Source organism: Pocillopora verrucosa, chromosome 11, assembly GCF_036669915.1.
Source record: "Pocillopora verrucosa isolate sample1 chromosome 11, ASM3666991v2, whole genome shotgun sequence".
Classification (NCBI taxonomy): Eukaryota; Metazoa; Cnidaria; class Anthozoa; order Scleractinia; family Pocilloporidae; genus Pocillopora; species Pocillopora verrucosa.
The window spans coordinates 21,279,631-21,298,004 of NC_089322.1; the positions used below are offsets into that span (position 1 = coordinate 21,279,631).

The 18,374-nt window shown below is 37.1% G+C and overlaps 1 protein-coding gene across 1 annotated transcript; it reads right to left on the reverse strand.

The window, feature by feature from the left end:
- Window positions 1-4,067: 4,067 nt before the first annotated feature.
- LOC131787845 (alpha-aminoadipic semialdehyde synthase, mitochondrial) lies at window positions 4,068-17,777 on the reverse strand. Its single transcript, XM_059104910.2, has 24 exons — window positions 17,279-17,777; window positions 16,800-16,884; window positions 16,296-16,363; window positions 15,632-15,778; window positions 15,132-15,210; window positions 14,494-14,621; window positions 13,869-14,051; window positions 13,691-13,776; window positions 13,346-13,457; window positions 13,172-13,234; window positions 12,154-12,218; window positions 11,637-11,779; window positions 11,020-11,149; window positions 10,461-10,571; window positions 9,990-10,098; window positions 9,439-9,515; window positions 8,604-8,667; window positions 7,848-8,015; window positions 7,108-7,200; window positions 6,700-6,812; window positions 6,180-6,268; window positions 6,000-6,067; window positions 5,649-5,757; window positions 4,068-5,184 (listed from the first exon to the last, which is right to left on the reverse strand). The coding sequence occupies exons 1-24, from the start codon at window positions 17,693-17,695 to the stop codon at window positions 5,069-5,071; spliced, it is 2,823 nt and encodes a 940-aa protein (XP_058960893.1). The 5' UTR covers window positions 17,696-17,777; the 3' UTR covers window positions 4,068-5,068.
- Window positions 17,778-18,374: the final 597 nt, after the last annotated feature.

An 18,374-nucleotide genomic window follows, 5' to 3' on the forward strand; every position in this document is an offset into this window, starting at 1 on the left:
TTTTGCATCTGATCCCGGTGAAGCGTAAAAACCCTAATTTTGTTGGTCAAACAGTAACTTTTCCCACGGTCAATGTTCCCCTTTACATCATAGTCACAAAGTCGTAATAAGCGATCATCCCACAGATTTAAGGCTTCGTTTTCATTCCGCTAGACATAATTCCAAATAGGACCATTCTGACCCTTTAAGTCTTTCAGCAATCGCCATTAAAGAACCAGCACAGAAATTGAAATGGAAACAATGAGCCAAATAGCCAATCAATCATTGCTTCCTGCTGAACTATCAGCTGAAGTGATCAGTTAAAAAACTGGCGCTTTCAGAGTTGATTTCACTTCCCCAATTTTCTTGTCTGAAGATATTAAATTTCTATTTCAAAGTGCAATGTTTATTTTATTTTCCAATACAAGGAATGTCAAGTGATATATCACTTGAAGTAAACAAGATTTAAGTAATTCAAAAATGACTTGCTGATGTAGATGGGGAAGTAGAAGAGTTTTGCTTTAGCGTCCGAAATGTTGCGCAATTGCGCTACTAAAACTAAAGAGAGACGGTTTTCATATTTCAAGTCGATTTATACTACCTTTAATAACTACCTAATGTAATGTATTGTTAATAAAACCCCGTAGGACATCCTTTTTCACCAATCAGCACATTTTGAACACAACTTTATTTCAAATCACTCACAAGTTCCCAATTTCCATTAACTCTTTTTTAAATGAACCAAGTTAAGTAATCTGTGTCTACCTGTGTTATTGCATCACCCTTGTTTTCAAATGAAAAAAAGGGAAAAATTTCGCAATGACTAGTAAAGGCTTCTTTTTGTTTATGTCCAGTTTATAATTATACATGAATAGATGGCGGCTTGGGTCAGTCGTACATTAAGGTTACCAACATGTGCCTTTAGTTTGTTATTCATTGAACACAGCTGCAGAAGTTTAATTAATTTGACAACGTTTACTATGCCTTTGTCCTTAACGCTGTTTAACAGAGCGTCACAAATACTTTCCTATGAGTCAGTTTTTTTTTCAGTGAAAATAGCATCAAACAGATAAGTTCTTCAGAAGAATTACTCAACAAGTAAAATCAGGAAAATAAACGGTATAAACAAGAAAGGATATGAATGACAAAGTGAAAACTGGGGTCATATTATCAACAATGAAAAAAGTGGAAGGTTAAATTTACGTGATCAAATACTATTCCAAAGAATAATGGAAAATCTGATAGGTTAACTCAGGTATGAGCTATTAAAAATTTAGCACACATTATTGCGTAACTTAATCTACAATCATTTGAACTAATTTCACATTGTTCTAAAGGCTCCTTGACGCCACAAAAGAAGTTATATTTAGTTCCCACGACCCAGTTTTTGTCTTCAGCTTTGTGTTCTTTTGTATGCATTGTTAAAAACAAGGTTAAGTAGTTCGCAAAAAAAGGAATAGTCAGTATGATAGAACGGAAGTTTTAGCCTCAAGGAGCAAAGTGCATCTAAATTACAGTGAAACTAAGAGCTCAGCGGCTCTTTAAGGTAATTTAGTTAAAAACTAATTGAAGATCAAACGAATTTTCCCATATGGGCTCTAGCTAATTTAACCCCAACTGAGAACACTAAATAAGTGCTATGCAACCTTCCGCCATGTTTGCAAACAGATCGGCAGGATTCTTAATAATACCACGTGGAAACCCTGCAGTGAAATTTTGCTAAAATAACGCCTCTAGCCCAGAAAACGAAATAATTTCTTCACAAGATGAGATTTGTGGTTTGGGGATGAAAATCGCACAGTCGCAAGACTTGATAATTATTGGTCACTTGCAGCTGTTTCTGTTGTATGACCTTTTCAATCAAACTGACCACCGACACTTGCATTTTGAAGTGTGGGAAATTATATTGTGTCTGCTTAAGTTTACTAGTCAGCAAAAGTGTGAATTTTATAGGTTTTGGCTCAAAAATTAACCTCTCAGCATGTTCAGAAAGTTCAACTCTTTTGAAAAGTAAATTGTATTAGTAGCTTCATTTTCTTCCGTTTTGATAGTTCTCAAAGCAAATTTTTGAAAAGTGCTTTATTAACTTTGATTCTGATGGGACATGCAGCTGTGAGGGCGCAGCTTTTGGTGACTGCTCCATTGACAGCAGCTTTTCCTGACCCTGCAGAGGCTGTGTGTATACGGAGCCAAAATCTTGATGGTTACCGGCTCATACAAATTGATTTAGAGCTCGTCATCATTCGACTCATTTGATACAAGCAGAGGAAATATTATCATTATTCAAAAAGAGAAAAAAGGAAATACTAAAAAACATTGAAAAGGTTTGTCTAGTTGGCAACTTTAACTTACTACGTTATCTTACAAATCCTTGAACTAAGGCTCCTTAAGATCCTTAAGCTAAAGCATGTTTGATGCTTTTTATTTGCGTATAAGCACTATACCTTGGTTGAAGTGAAATCATGCGATACCTCAAGGAAAAGCAGACTCTAGAGCAGAGAACAAAAAAAAAAAACAGACAGCAAGATCCAGAGGTGTTTAGTGGAAGCAGCAAAACAGATTTAACTCAGCATGGATAGGTTACAAACTTGTATGTTATGACTGGTTATCAAAAGCAAACGCTGTTTTAAATCAGTTTTCCCGAGGTCACTTTTCATAAAATGGATCTGAAGTGTGCGGGTGAACACGGTGCAAAGTGATGTATTATGATAATCTAGCAACTAATATTATTTTTCGTCTTCATCAGGACTCAAACCGTTTTACTTACATCTGAGCTGTTAAATGAGACAAAAGCGTTGACACATGCCATAGCTGATACGCCCTAGATCTCTTCTCAGCAGACAAAAACTAAGAAATGTTAACTAATTTGTTCAGTGTGACTGTTTGAGTGTGGTTTTTTTTCTTTTTTAAAATCTTCAAGAATGAAATGTGGATGCAAACGATTGTGGTCAATCAGAGAGGCAGACCTAAATGTATCTGGGACACAGCAACGATAAGCGATTCCACGGTTTGGATCTCCTTATCTCCATACATGTGGCAAAATGTTTTAGGCTTGTATCGCAGAGCAATTGCTAATGAAGAAACGTAATTAACGCACAATTGGTAAATAGGAGTTGCAAAAATGTAATGCCCGACTAGCCAATCGTGTTCAATAATAATAAACGGCTTTCCTTTGAGTGACTTTTGTTCATCAAACAAAACCTGGCGAGGGTTCTTTACACGGCTGGTCTCTAGATTGTATCATAAAAGGTCTTCCGACACCGCTGGCCTCACTGAGGTCTGTACATGGAAATGTCTCGTTCCAATACGGTCGGAGCAAATATCATCAGGAGCAAAATCTTAATGTCACTCCTTCCAGCTTCTTTTTCTTTTTCGTTTTCTCTTCTCCCTTTTCTGTCCGTCTCCCTCCGTCAATGCGCTCCGCTACAATCGAAACTTTTGCACGTGTTTTGTATAAAGCCAGTTGTCTACAACTTTACCAATCAACAACTCCACCACATTTGAGGGCGAATTTATCAGTATGTCAGTTTACTACCAAGTTACTAAACAGCAATGCCCTCCTTGATCTGTGCAATCAGAAAACTAGTGACTGGCTTACCAGTCTGAAGTTCGTTCACGATCAGAGGTGTTCGTGAGCAGCTAAAATAATTACTTCTAAGAGATCTCGAAACCGTTTGAGGGTGAACACTAAGCTTCTTTCTGACAGTTGACAGTCAAAAAACGTCTTTTAAGAGGGTTGACGGTTGAAGTTTAGGACGTTCGACGGCTGACGGTTAAACCCATCGAGACGCTTCGATAACAGAGAGCTCACTAAAACCTTCGCACGGGAGCAAAAACTCACGCCTGATCCTAGGATCTCTTGGCAGTAAAGTGATCTAAACAAAATTTTAGAGGAATTCCGTAAGGCATGAAACATATATGGGATACCCCTTGCGAACCTCCTCAGAGAATGAGACCAGTAAAAGAGATATTCCGGGAATGTGACCTCTCTTAGAATTTCCAAGGTGTTTTCCTAGGAGTATAGTGATTTATGAGCTAAAGCCTCTCTAATTAATGTGTTTTCCTTTCGTTAATAAATATACACATAATTATCAAATTTTATTTTATTTTGATTACACCAAATTCATTGTGTCCTGCACACGTGGGCGTTCAGAGGCAACACAATACAAATATTCAAGTTAGATGAGTACAGCACTTATATTACTTTTAGGACGTGTGTTTCAGAATACATCTAAAATGTAAATTTTTAAATTTTCATGTAATAAAAGTAGGAATTTTAAACACTGCACTAATATTCTTCTCTTCTGCATCAACTTGTATTGTTTTTGTCGTAGAAAAGTTTTCACAACTTTAGAGTAACTCACTCAGTTCAACATGTGTTAAGTTTTTATCTAACTACTTCTCTTAGGTTTAGAAAATACATTTACAAGTCCTTTGTCAACATTTTATGCTCAAAAAGGTTTAAAAACTACACGCCAGAAAGTATCAGTAAATAAAATACACCAGAAATATATAAGATGCAATTGCACTTCAACAGAATAAATATGGGTAATGAATAATTTAACGTCCTTAAAATAAACAAAAATTCCTAAGAATGGCATTTTCAAAAAAAGAAATGCTTGTAAATAACATAAACCATTTTCCCCATTTACTTTCAGAAAAATGATTGGCTTCAAGTAACTTTCCTTCGCCGAGAAATTTAAGTCTCCACTCTAATGATATGTATATTGCACAATTTAAGTTTGCCATACACAGTGTACTATTAGACCTCGTAACATAAATATCCAGCATTTTCAGCAAAAATTCAGTCCCAAAGAATTTACTCTCCTTGAAATAGAATCTCCTCAGGCGAAAATTTCCGTCCGAAGTTTGTCGAGTATTTATTTATCTTACGAAGAAAAAAATTCTGAAATAAATGCGTAGATCCACCATATAGGGTTAGAAGACCCAACACCTTGTATTATGTGCAATAATACAACAAAAACTGAAAGCTCGTAACAAAACCAAGACAAAAAAAATGTTTGAGAACCCAGGCTTTACCAAGGCCGATAAACAAATCAATTAAGATGTCTGGTGATAAAATATCATCTTACAATACTGTTGTGGTCATTTCGCTATGAATTCCCTCTGCTTTGAGTCGTTTAAGTAGTGGTTTGTAAATTTCCCGGCTGAGAGGAAGAACAACGCCAGTGGCTTTTAAGTCCCCTGAAAGGAAACACAGAAAGATATCGCATATCTAAGAAAATTTACGAAAAATGATTTAAGAATCATTTTTGTACAGAGTAAAATCGTTAAGAGTAGGATAGTTCAGTTACGCCTCAACTCTTACTTCCAACGGCAAAAGGGTGGTCATTTGAAGGTAGTGAATGGGTATGTAGAAGGGGAGGGAAGGCTTCAAACTGGATTTGTTCTCACAGGTCCCAAGTTCAACTTCTCTACCGAGCCTGCAAATATCCAACTGATTTGCCCCCTAGAATTTGAGGGTTTTGGATCATATTTATTGCTTTTATAACTTATATTTGATTTACTGACCTGAGTAGCTCTTAAAGTACTCGCGTGGCTAATGGCACTTCTGTATGTTAATTGTCAGTTTTATAAGTTTATATTTACTCATTCTTTTATTCACTCCTAGAGCTCTCTGCTGCCACTGGGAAAATTAAGTCACTCACCGTCCAACACCATCTTTGTAGCGATCGCCACAGGAAGCCCAACAGTTCGCGCCATGGCTGAGTGACCATTCGGATCACCATAACAAATCATGTCAATTCGACGGTTTTGCTGTCGATGATGAGAAGATCCATTGATAATCGGTCATAATCAAACGCATGATCAGAATAAGTTTGGAGTTAAAAAAAACACTTCTGCTCTATGACTGGCTGCACACGCAGACAAGACGTAGAAGAACCTGTGTCCCATCTTGCTCTCAGGATTGCCGTCTCACTCCCTCCAATTATTTTTAACTACTTTTACAAGGAACCAAAATAAAGATGACGTGGTAAATCTAGAAGTCATTGCCATACCTGTGTTTTATCCGGCAGTTCCACACCTATGTCATGTTGAAGTAACACCATGTCTCTCTCTCCCTCTTCTGTAAAAAAATTCGTTTTTCTTTTCTAAATATAAATCTTAATTTCACTTAGTAACGAAACGAATCATAAATCATAAACTGGATGTGAAAATAGTAAACTGGGAAAACTCACTATAAGCCAGTTTATCTGTTAAGTACAAACAGAGGGTGTCCAATGGTGACTTTTGTTGAAGAATAGGTTCCTCAGACAGAAGACCAAGACTATAGCAACAGCACCAACATCAAACGATTAATACAAGTTTGACATGTTAAGATAATGCAAGGATAATATCATATTCTCAATTACGAAAAAAGGAAGCAATTTGGGAGAATTTCATATATATATTTTCTATCTAACCTATGAACTAATTAACTAGTGAAGACAATCTAACTCAATGAATGATTAACTTTGTACTTATTGCCTATCTGCGTGGTCTCTGTATGAAGGTGTCATTTGCCTATCAAATTTGCGAATTTAAGTGGCTCTGCTTCGCCTTTTATTACGAAGATTGAAAGAAAGGTTGGCTATCCAAGCGCAATGTGAAATAACAGAGAAAATTTCCACGCCACGAAAAACCAGATTATCCTTAGACTATCGCAGACGAAACAGAAGGGCGTCTTTAAAAAGCATTAAACTAAAAATGCGCACTTACTCTTTGATCGCCTGCATACGAGCAGGATCCTTGCCAACTTTTTCGAAGACAACAGAATAAAGCTCAGAGTCACTTGCGTCTGGTTTACCCACAAGTTTGGCCAGGACTTGTTTCTGGAGATGTAACAAACCACACGAATAGTAAGGGGTAGGTTATTATATACACTTCAAAAAGGAATCTATTAAGGCTACTATGTTTGCCTCGCTTCCAACCTGAGGCTTCGTAGTTCAACAAAGGTGGCGCCCAACTGGTACCGTCTGTCTTTTTTTTAACCACTTAGACACTAAGGCCAGTCTTTTGGGTAAATATTTGTCCTCAAAACATTAACCTCTGTCAATTTATTGCAAACTATTACACTGACATGTGAAAGCTAGGGGTAAAATATCCATACAAAATCTAATTTCTTACCCAGGGTAGTTCATGAGCCAGAGCAAGGTCTGTCCGCTCTATCGTACTGTACATTCCAAGCTGATACAAAGCTAAACAAGCGGTGGAATATCCCTATGAAACAAGAGCAGATCGCAGAAATCATCTCAGGGAAGTGTTGTTAAATTCGATTTGCATTTGTCTGAGAACAGAAGCCATACAAAAAACGTTTAACCTCGCGTCTCCTCTGTCTAGTTATCACTTAGATGGAAATTCTGCAATTTGGCTTCAACATATTCGAAACATACCACACCCATCATAACACTACTTTACACTTGTGTGGTATAGTTGTGACGACAAAATGATGATAAAGTTAAAAAGTGGTATTTACGCTCACACAATGCGCTCCGAGGCGACACTGGTAGTGAAACTGGGCCTTCAAAAATCCTCCAACAAAACTCCTATTCCTTCCGACAATCCTCTCAAAAAGAATAGAAATGACGAAAAAGCGAGCCTCCAAGTTAGCAGGCATACACAGCTGTTTCAACCAGCATGGGCTCCGTCTGTCGGGCAAAGCTAACAAAACGAAAGGCTCGTATCATTCGTGACAAATCAGTATATCGCTTACTTGAAATATCTCAGCTGCCTACGACGACTGAGACAATCAAACCAGCGAATATCAATAAAATATGCCGAACTTCTGCTAAAATCTGTCTACACCCATTGACCAATTAGCGTTCGCCCTTAGACTATCGTCATACTACACCAGCATTATTCTGTACCTCATAGCGCAGTGTTCCTCTGAGTATTGTGTTGGCTGTGGTAATGTCATACAGTTTTCCATATTTAGTTGAGTCTCTGTTAGGATAACACTCCAGTCTGTAGCCAGGAAATATGTCTGTTGGTTTTATTTCTTCTATAAGAGCCCCTCCTGCTTGAACTTCAACACACTTAAACACAAATAAAACAACAAAGCATATAAGAGGAAAACAAATTCTTCCAGCACTGCGACTTTTAATCGTCATTACTTCGAAAAAGTTATTGCAATGCAATCTGTCATTATTTATTCATTCAATAATTAATTAGTGTTAGCTCTACTAGACGCGCGTTTCTCCACCCACGGGAAGATTTAACACGAGTCAGGGAGAGGTTTGAGGGGGTCTGGTACTAACAATGTCGGCTCACGTTGTTCAAGGCGTCGTACTTTCCCGCGGGCAAAGAAACGCTCGTCCCGAAGCGCTAATTATGAGGGCCTGATCACAGACTAGCCAGCGCCTGCTCCATGAACTTTTGCTCTCTTCGACGCAACTGTCGTCATAGGTACTTACGTTTTACATTGTCCTTCGGATTCTGTCGACCGTTGCCCGAATCTAAGTTCGTTGTAACGAGTAACTTATAACGATCGGAAAACAAACGAAAAAATCTCTTCTAGAATACATTTTCCAAGGAAACTTGCCTGCCTAAATGCGGTGTAACGACACAAATTTGCCGATCGGGATAAGAGGTTATTAAATTGAAAACATTAAAATCAGTATTACCTTTCCATACCACAGATATTTAGCACTATTCATTACACTCAGCAGACCAGCTCGTGGACTCCAACTAAATTAAAAGAATTGCAACCACTAATGTAAGACTACCTGTAAAACTACTTCATTCTACTGCATTTTTACTAGGAGTTTTATGTCTTCTTAAAGATCGTTGACCGAATCTGTTGCAAGGAACTTTTTCACGACGCAAAATGAGTTGTGTTCTATCAGAAGCAATGTTAACAGTTAGATTGTGAGCTCAAGATTTCTATTAAGTGATAGCTGATGAGGGCAGAGCCCGAATCAGCTGTCACGCAGTCGTTTAAAAGTTAATAAAAAGATAAGCTAATGTTATTATCGTATTTTGGTAGCTATTGCACAATGTTAGCCTAGTCACTTTTCGCACCACCCATCAGGGAAAAAGTAGCGAGTAGCGTGGCTCATCAAATTGCACACATTGTGGTAGAACGTTTGTCGAGTAAAACCTCGTGTAAACAAAACTTTTTCTCCCAATGGCCGAGGATAATTTCTACGAACAACAAACGCACTGTATGCGACTGTCAGGAAAAATGAATTTTACACCGTTCTTTACTCGACGGCCGAACTAAGAATCTGACGGTACCTTCCTTACTCTTTCAAGACACACGACAGTACGGGCATATGTTGTATGCATGACGCAGGACACATACGAACCTCAATATCTCGGAAAAATTCTTTATAGCTCCGACCGGTTATTGGAAGGTCAAGGGGTGCAAATCCTGGTTGGAAAGGCTGATTCTAAAGTATGTATCGCAAAAGTGAAAGCTTAATCAAGCATTTCTGGATAGACAATGTAATAATTTACCTGAACTTGTATCTAAGTGGGTTGTCAGCATGTTCTGGTGCTGGAAGGCCACCACAGAATGAGCGGTAATACTTGATCTGTATATGGGACAAGACAAAGGGTTGTTCGTGAAATCGTCGTACTAAATATGTTTTTGCTCTGCTTACAGAAAAGAATATTGGCGACACCTTGCCATAGTTGAAGATGCGATAGCCAAATGGTTAACACACTGGAATTGTGGTCAAGAAGTCGGGTGAGGTCGGTTAGGTCGTTGTTTTACGTTCTTGGGAAGACAGGAATACAAATGAATGACAGCGGACAACCAAGGAAGCCTGACAAATGCTCGAAGGGGGAAGGGGGTAACCCACAATGGATTAGCATCCCACCTTGAGGAGGAGCAATTCTCCTTTCGCTTCTCTGCTTCTCTCGTTTTACCTTCATAATGGCAAGAAGGCAAGCATGCGATATTCATCAATCTCCAGAACTCGTCAAGATTCTTATACGTGTACATCAAAGAACTAATCTAGTGATAAGTAATGGGATTGATATTTTTAGCTTGGTTTATTACTGACCACAGCTCCCTCAGCTTTAGAATCATCAAAGCATTCCATAGCTAACAAGTGATCGATACCAGGGTCCAGACCCAACTCGTTCACGATAGCTATACCAGCATCTACTGCGCTGAAAAAGGCCAACAAAAGAGAATAAATTATGAAGACGAGTGTGAACGAGCATGCTCAGATCACCGCTTGTGAATACCGCTACTTGATATCTGGTAATACATTTATAAGGCAATTCTCAACGCGAAAAAAAATGTTTCCATGTCATTAGATCCAAATGAATTGGCACACATGCTGTAAGAGTAAGCAGGCTTGAGCAACACGAGCCTTAGCCAACAATCTTAAAGAAAAAGTTCTTATCCACCGACTGATGTTATGAAATATAAAATAATTAAACAAACTCCAAGCAAGTTCTTTCTAATTATAAAGATATTATGATCCTATAGTAATTGATAAAATTTTGTGTACAGATATCTCTAATACCTTTGATGTAGCTCTGCAATCGGTGGCAGTACATAGCTGGCAGTTAATAGATTCGTTTTGTGTGTGATGCAACTCTTGGCTACAACATGATGTAGAGAGTAGGGAAGCAAACTGAAATTAAAAGGATACAATATAGTTAATTAAATATTAAAGATAAAGTCACATATTAATTAAAGTACATGTCAAAATATTTCAAGCACTCTATAATGAAAAAAGAAATGAAGAAAGTGAAATCTGAATAAAAAGTAATAAATTCAGTGTGAAAGGATAGTTAGGAGATGCCAAGTTCTATCAAAACTGGACATGTAAAGGTTAATTACTACTGTCACATTCCCCTTTACAGGTCAATACCTGCTGGGGTCTGGGAATGAATGGATATTTATTAAGAGAGCTAAATTAATTTATTGAACTTATAGGGTTGGTCCTTGGGTGCCAGTAATTCTCTGCTTTGTGAAAAAAAAGTGATGAATGGTGACCTGGCAAATGCCTACTAGATGCTAATAAAGGAATTCCCCCCCCCCCTCATCCAATGGAAAATTCAACACAGCCATATCCTCACCTGATCACAACATCATGTTGCTGGATCAATTTGTTTAACTTTTCCTCTGATTGTGTGACATCAAGGAGTGTTGGAGTGGTGTTTCTGTACATAGCTGCTACTGCTTCTGCTTCACTTATTTTGTCTGATGCTAAAGATTGTAACATATATATCAGAACTATGTGAGGGAAAAAATTAAATTAAATGCTTGAGTGATAAAATAAAATGCATAGCTTCTGGCCAGTGAGATCATTTTAGGATTTTCATAAGTTTCTCCCTTAGTTTATGCATTGATCAATATCCTGACCCTGTCTCTTTCCATCAAATAAGTATCTTTAAATCTAATTGTTCATTGTCATCTTTATTGTCATCCTGAAGAACCCAAGGAAACTTAAATAGGTAGCAAGAAAAAAAACTAATGATTACATCTACTGATTATGAGTTTAAAAGTTTAGAAAAGACAGAAAGAGCTATTTTTGGTATTGCTACCCACTGAGAATGTCAATGGGAGGGGTGGAGCAAAGGAAGTACAGTTGAATAAGCAATAGGAAATAAAACAGTGGCTGAAAAAGAATTACTTTTCACTAAGCAATATCACTATTACAGTGCAGTGTTGTGACAATCACAGAAGAACTCACCAACTGTGATTGCAAGGCTTTTATCTCTCGTAAGATATTCAATGCATGGAGCCACAGTGAACCCAGAGCCAAGCAACAATACTCTCTGCTTGATTGGCACAGAAACATTTGGTCCTAATGCTCTGGCTTTTGCTTCTTCTTGGCTGAGATAAATGATGCAGTAAGACTGGTCAAGAAGACTCCTTAGTGTCATACAGCATGGTTGTTAAAACATTTTAGTTAATTCTATAATTACCAAAGGAATAGAATTAATGAAACATTTATAAACAAACATTACCATATTGTTACCTTGGAGATAAAAAAATATAGGCAAAGTACTGGACAGCTCACCATTTCTAGTCTGGTTTCAAGTTTCCATTTTAAGTGATCAAATATATTCAACTGGTCAGGAATAATATCAATTACTTAACAGCAGCAGCTGTAAATTATTATCGTAATGCCAGTGGTATATACCCAAAGCATCTGAGGTGTGTTAACCAAAATTTCACTCTGCAGTAGATTGAATTTCAGGGTTTACCTTTTCCTTAAACCTGCTATGTATTTGTAGTTTTCTGTTAGCAATCCATTAGAAGTGATGATTGCCTGGGAATGCCAGTGGAAAAGATAATTTTAATACTTAGCTATTAAACAGCATTGATTACTGATATTCTTTCACTTCTAACAAACATCGATTCTCTGCTTTTGTCTCCTCATACATTTCATAGCATGTAATTCTTCCTAAAAATATGTCAGATATTGAATTTTAATAGCATAGTGCTAGGTTTTGTAGTAATATTAAAATGTGAAAAACTGGTGGCCACTGGCTTCAGTTGGCATGAAGAAAATCCAAGCTTTTTGTCCACAAGCATGGAAGCTGCCAGTAACCACAGCTGCAGTGTGATCTACCCATGTTTTAGCTTCCCTCACCACACCGTCCAGCTTATACTACTTAGCAAAAAAAAACAAAACCAGCTAAGCAATATATAACAAAACTAATAGAAGGAAGAATGCAGACATATTTTGTAATAAGGTAGAGATAACTTTCACAAGGATTTTGGAGTAATTGTTAATTAACAAGAAGGATTTTCATTCTGCAAAGCATAAATTTAAGAAGAGTTAGTATTTTGCAAAATCGACTAGCAGTCCATTTAACAAAATAGTATCTCTCCTAAAATTACTATTTTGTGAAGTATATATTTTAATACCATGTAAGAAATAAGAGGAGGCCAAACTCTTTGGTGATATACTAATTTGTGATGTTTAAATGTATTTTTGTGACATGAAAGAGGTCATGTTGTCACCATAAGGTGATAATAGTCAATTTAGAAAAGTAGTAATGTGATAAATAAAAATCCCTCTTATCAATTGACGATTACTCAAAAATCCTTGTAAAAGTTATCTTTGCCTTATTATAAAATATAACTGCATTATTCCTTTGGTTTCGTTATATCGCACCTAGTTTCATTTGTTTCATTTTGCAAAATAGAATAAGTCCACCAAACCTACAATTGCATTTGACTAGGGCAGCTAAAAGGTACTTAGTCTAAAACACTCACATTTCTAACTGTGTCAGACAAGTGATGCTGCTCTTCAAAGGAATCAGTAGCATTAGAATCAATCTGAAAAACAAAAAAACCCTTTTTTATTTTCATACATTAAAAAGGAATTCTGTTGAGTTGACTGATGGGGCAAAAGTATGACAGAAAAGAAAATAAAGAGAAGTATGTTACCATTTCTTGTAGCCATGGGAGCAGCAGTTTACCAAAATAATCAGTGGCCTCTCTTGGCAACTGAGCAGGAAGATTATCAATTGAGCAAATAAGAACTCCATCTCCAGCCATTCTATACAGAGATACAGCATAAGAGGAAATTGCACATAATTAGTTAATCTGGTAAAAGACAATTTGGCCCCAAGACTTTTTGGCCGAAGAACAAATTAGCTTTTACCTCAAACATACTATTAAATGCAGTGTTTGTTAATAACTGTTAGTATTTTATCTGTTTATTAATTAATCATATTTTAAGTCATTGTTCATTTATGATTTATATACTTTATATTTATTTGAATCATTTACCCAATCTGTGAGTTTCCTGTCTTGATGTTGTACAAGTGGAATGGATACTCAATTGTTGTACATTCTGTCATGAATTCCAGGGAACCCTGGAAAAATGGTAACAGTGTATTAAAAGACATGAAAACAGTAAAACAAAATTATAATATTAAGAACCTGCCAAATTAATTTACAAGCTCACTTCATTGTCAGCCGAGATATCACAGATTGCCAACAATCTATGTGGCAGACTTGGACAGCCATCATATGCACTTGACCTCTGCATTGTCTTAAGAATATTTCTAGCATCATCGTAGGTCAGAAGGCGTGGCACACTGGGGGCCCAGTAGGTTCCATTCACCAGGACAGACATGTAAGGAGCAACCTACATATGAAAAGAATGAATGAACCTGTAAAAAAGTTAAGAATGGTACTGATGCTGACCAGCTGCAAGGTGCCATAATTTTTTCACTCAGGTGAGGGACATTCTTAGAAATGCAACCTCGGCTGATCATTCACTAATTTTGAAAGGTAGGTTCAATACCCTGACCCAAGACTGTTACTTTCTGTAAAGACCAAAGCCTAGTATTTGAATTAATACCTCTATGTATTATTTTTGTTTATTTTTCAATAGCACTGGGCTCATATTTCTCAGCATATACAGTCAAGTTAACTGTACTTTTGAAACTGTAGTTAAAAATACAACTTAAGTTGATCATTTTTTTTTGGAAAAATCATCTGCAAAGTGTTGACCTAACATGGGAGTTTGTTGTGTTCTTCTCTGTTCCTAACAATTTTAAGTCACAACTAGATATTAAACAAATAACCTTTTCCGCAAATGTTGATCTGTATCTATCTGGATGAGCATCATATTCCTCTGCATCAAACACTCCACCAGCCTTGGGTACAAGGTAATCTTCACGGCTTACAACTGTTCCAATCAACTTCCTGTGGTCTGGCAGTGGATCACAATGATTATTACATGCATATACATTAACAAGGTGCGAATTATTTGATATTAAAAGACTGAAATATCTAAACCCTTTCACCCTCAAGAGTGATATTGAAAAAATGATTAGGAAAATTCTCTTTGTAAGTACCATGGAAAACATATAGTGAAAAGTTTAGAGAACATGCAAACTGATGTTAAGGTGTTAAAATGGGTCAATGGTCTAAAATATTTAAGTTGTTACTAACAGCTACATGAAATTAGCGTAAAATACAATTAATGGTCACATTAAAACACCATTACATCAGAATATGTTTAGTAGCAGCCAGGAGACTGTTCAAATTAATTTTCTATTCCACTTCAGAGTGTATGCATTACATTGGTGGTCTTTTTTGCTTCTTTCAACCACACAAACGGGATGGTGTGGCTTATTCTTAGAGGGGTAAACATAAGCTCTTATAATAATCCCAAGGTTCCCTACTCAACTTCTATTGCACCAAAATGCTGTAACCTCACCTGTGCTTTGTATAGCTTTTCTCAGCTCATGTGGCTCAACATAAATATGTGGAAGTTCCTGAAACATTTCTTGAGCACCCTGTGGATAATCAACAAATAAAGAATAAATTGTAGGAAGGGTGAATGAGTCCCACAGTATAGCCCAGGCAAAACTAAAACTTTGAGGGTGGGGGAAAGGGTGATCTAGTTACATGGAAGGAACAAATTCTTAAATGTTTGCATTGTTACTAAATGGCAAATTCAAGTAAAAGGTAAAGTACCTCAGAATATCAAATCAAAGATATTGTAAAACTGAGATTTTTCAATTCTATAAAACCCAGATGAAGAATTGCAACTTTACAAGTGGTGGATTTTTTTATTGGAGAGATGTGCCTCTTGATGAGTTGAGTCCTTTCATTTGTTTATTTGTTCATTAATCAAAATCAAACTCAAATCAGATTTAAAAAATATATTTGAAATACGTTTTTGATTTAAAATAGTATATAGTTTGTTCAGAATACCTGAGACACATTTCCTGAGCCAGTAAACACAAATGACAAAGGTCCAAAGTGAGCTGGTAATTTACCAGCTTTTATGTCCTCACCAAGTTCATAAATGGCAAGTTTTGCTGCCCTGCTGTTCTTGTAGTTATGAGTTGCCCCTAAATACTGAGAAAAAAATTAGATGAAATTTTGATATCATCAATTTGAAGTTGTAGGGTGTTAATTAGCTAATGTCTTGAGACCATATATATGCATGTTATGGTGTGATGCTGCCTCTTTGCTGAAGACTTGCTCTAGAGTTTTCTCAACATCAGTCACAACAACTATATTATAATCATTTGAAGAGCTTATCTCACCAATGATAGTCTCTTAGGTCCATGTCATTTCCTTCACTTAGACGTGAGATTAAAGAGTGAAGCTATGACTCTTCTTTTTGTCTTAAAGTTTTTTAAAAATTTTTTCCTTTTCTTTACATTTTAAAAGCTACAACTTGGTTACTGTAACAGAAGGTTGGTTAAAGTCCCACTTGACTGCCTTTCACATCACTTGCATGACACACATTTGAGCACAATGCAAGTAAAAATTGTGGTAGAATTTACAATGTCATACAGAGAGAGAGAGCATCATAATTATGTAAAACAATTTAAGCTTAATATTGTAAATCTAACAATATGTTACTTACCATGAAAGGTGTGTGATGTCCAAGGGCAAGAAGCCTCAACCCAAGACCATGAAGAATATTTATCATACCTATGGGTAGAAAAAATAAAGAGCTGTTTTATTAAATGCTCATACTGTGCTTTCTGCTAAAGCATCTCAGTAAACCCATGTATCTGATGAGCAAATTCCTTTTTGCCAGTCGAGTTTACATCACACAGAATCAAAAGTACTCTTCCTTGCTTCAGCCCTATAAGACATTGGAGATTTACCTTCTAAGAGTTTAACCCACAAGAAACTAGTAAGTGAACAATAGAATTGACTTCAGTGTCAACACATTTTTGACAAAAAATCAGCTTCATCTATAATATTGTAACACATCTAGAATAATCCAAGATAATGAATCCCCCAAACTTAACAACTTGATATTGATTGTCCACACTGCCTTACTGTAGCCACCTTGAAATATGACCAAGCCCCCGAACACGCCCCCACGTTCGTTTACTATGTCGGCAACCAAAACACAAACCTCCGACACCGGCGAACTTGCCAAAAGCACACACTCTTTGTCCTTTGCTATCCACCATTTTTTCGTAATCAACTATTCGGATGTTCTGCCAGAAAGAAGGGATTAATCCAGACAATCGAGAAAATTTTCATACAAAAATGCAACAAAACTGCGAGGTGTGAAAATCATTATACACGTGGCGCGAAAGCGAAGAGCAACAAACGACTCTCTTTCAAAGGTGGTAAAACAATTGATCGATCTAAGAAGACAAATAATTTACAAATTTGAAAAGCAAATTTCTCAATTTGATTTTGCGATGACTGTGTGTGTACAGCTCCATTAAAATCACGATGAATTTGATCCGTGGGTTACAAACGTAGGCGATCGAAAGTTACGCTTGGTCGAGCCATGTTCGAATCAAACTCAATTAGATTTCATCAAAACTGTGATAAATCCCTATAAGACTTCAATTACAGCTTAGGAAACGAAAATATTCTTACCTTTTCAAGCATTGCATCGAGTAGTGGCATATTCGCCTCTTGGGCCTTGATCGTATGAGAGAAGAAAGCGTAAGTCTTATCTGGAATTAACAAATCAATGGGGACAGCTTTCACGCCGATAATCAGCGAGGCAGGACTTAAATCTTCTGTTATGACTGCTCCTGCTCGCTCGTATTCATCCATCGTGTATGCTCGTCTTGTCGAAGGCTGTACAAGAACCTTGATTCCTTTATGTGCAAGTTCTGCGACATGCGAAGGTGCTATGGGTGCTCGTCTCTCCCATACATTTATGTCTTCTCTTCTAATCGCCATAACTCGCTCTCCATTGCCAGTTGACAGAGATTTTCGTTGCAAAGGTAACAAATTACGTGACAATATTCCATGGCTATTTGTTCTAAGTGCTTTCACAGTCCACATATTCAAATCCTTGGAAGGAAATCCTGCGATGAATTGATGTAGTATTTTCACTGGTTTGGCGTATTGGCGGGTGATCAATTCAATGGCGTACTGTCCTCAGGGAGGGGAGATAAAAGAGATGATTGTGAGGCGCAAGATGATTGGTCATTTTTGGAAGCCGTGGAAAGCATGTGCTATAACTTTGAACATCATGACTAGAACCATGGACTCTAACCTGGACTATGGAGTGTACTTATAGTACGTTCTTTCGCAATTATTGAGTTCCATTTGAACGAATATACATCATCTTAATATGACTATCGGGTGTAGGGACGCATCGGACTCGAATTAACGAACAAGTCTCAGGTGGGTACGTATGACATCAAGCGTCTTCTTTTCTTTAGAGCTGCACCAAGGACAGTGAACAGAAAGCACAGATAAATAAAAAAGGAAAAGGAGAAAAAAGGGAACTGATGGTATGGTAGCGCTCGTGCCACTGACAAGTGACCCTTAGCTGTCGGTTGTTAACTGAAGAACCCTTTTGCGGGATACCTTGCGGGATGAATATGGCGTGTCAGCCAGGGTGCATTAGAAAAAAAAAAGAAAATTTACAAATATGAATATTCCGAGATGACATCCTGAGCCAGTAAAGGACTTGTTATGGAGAACACCGCCACCAGCCCAAATATTAGGGGTTTCT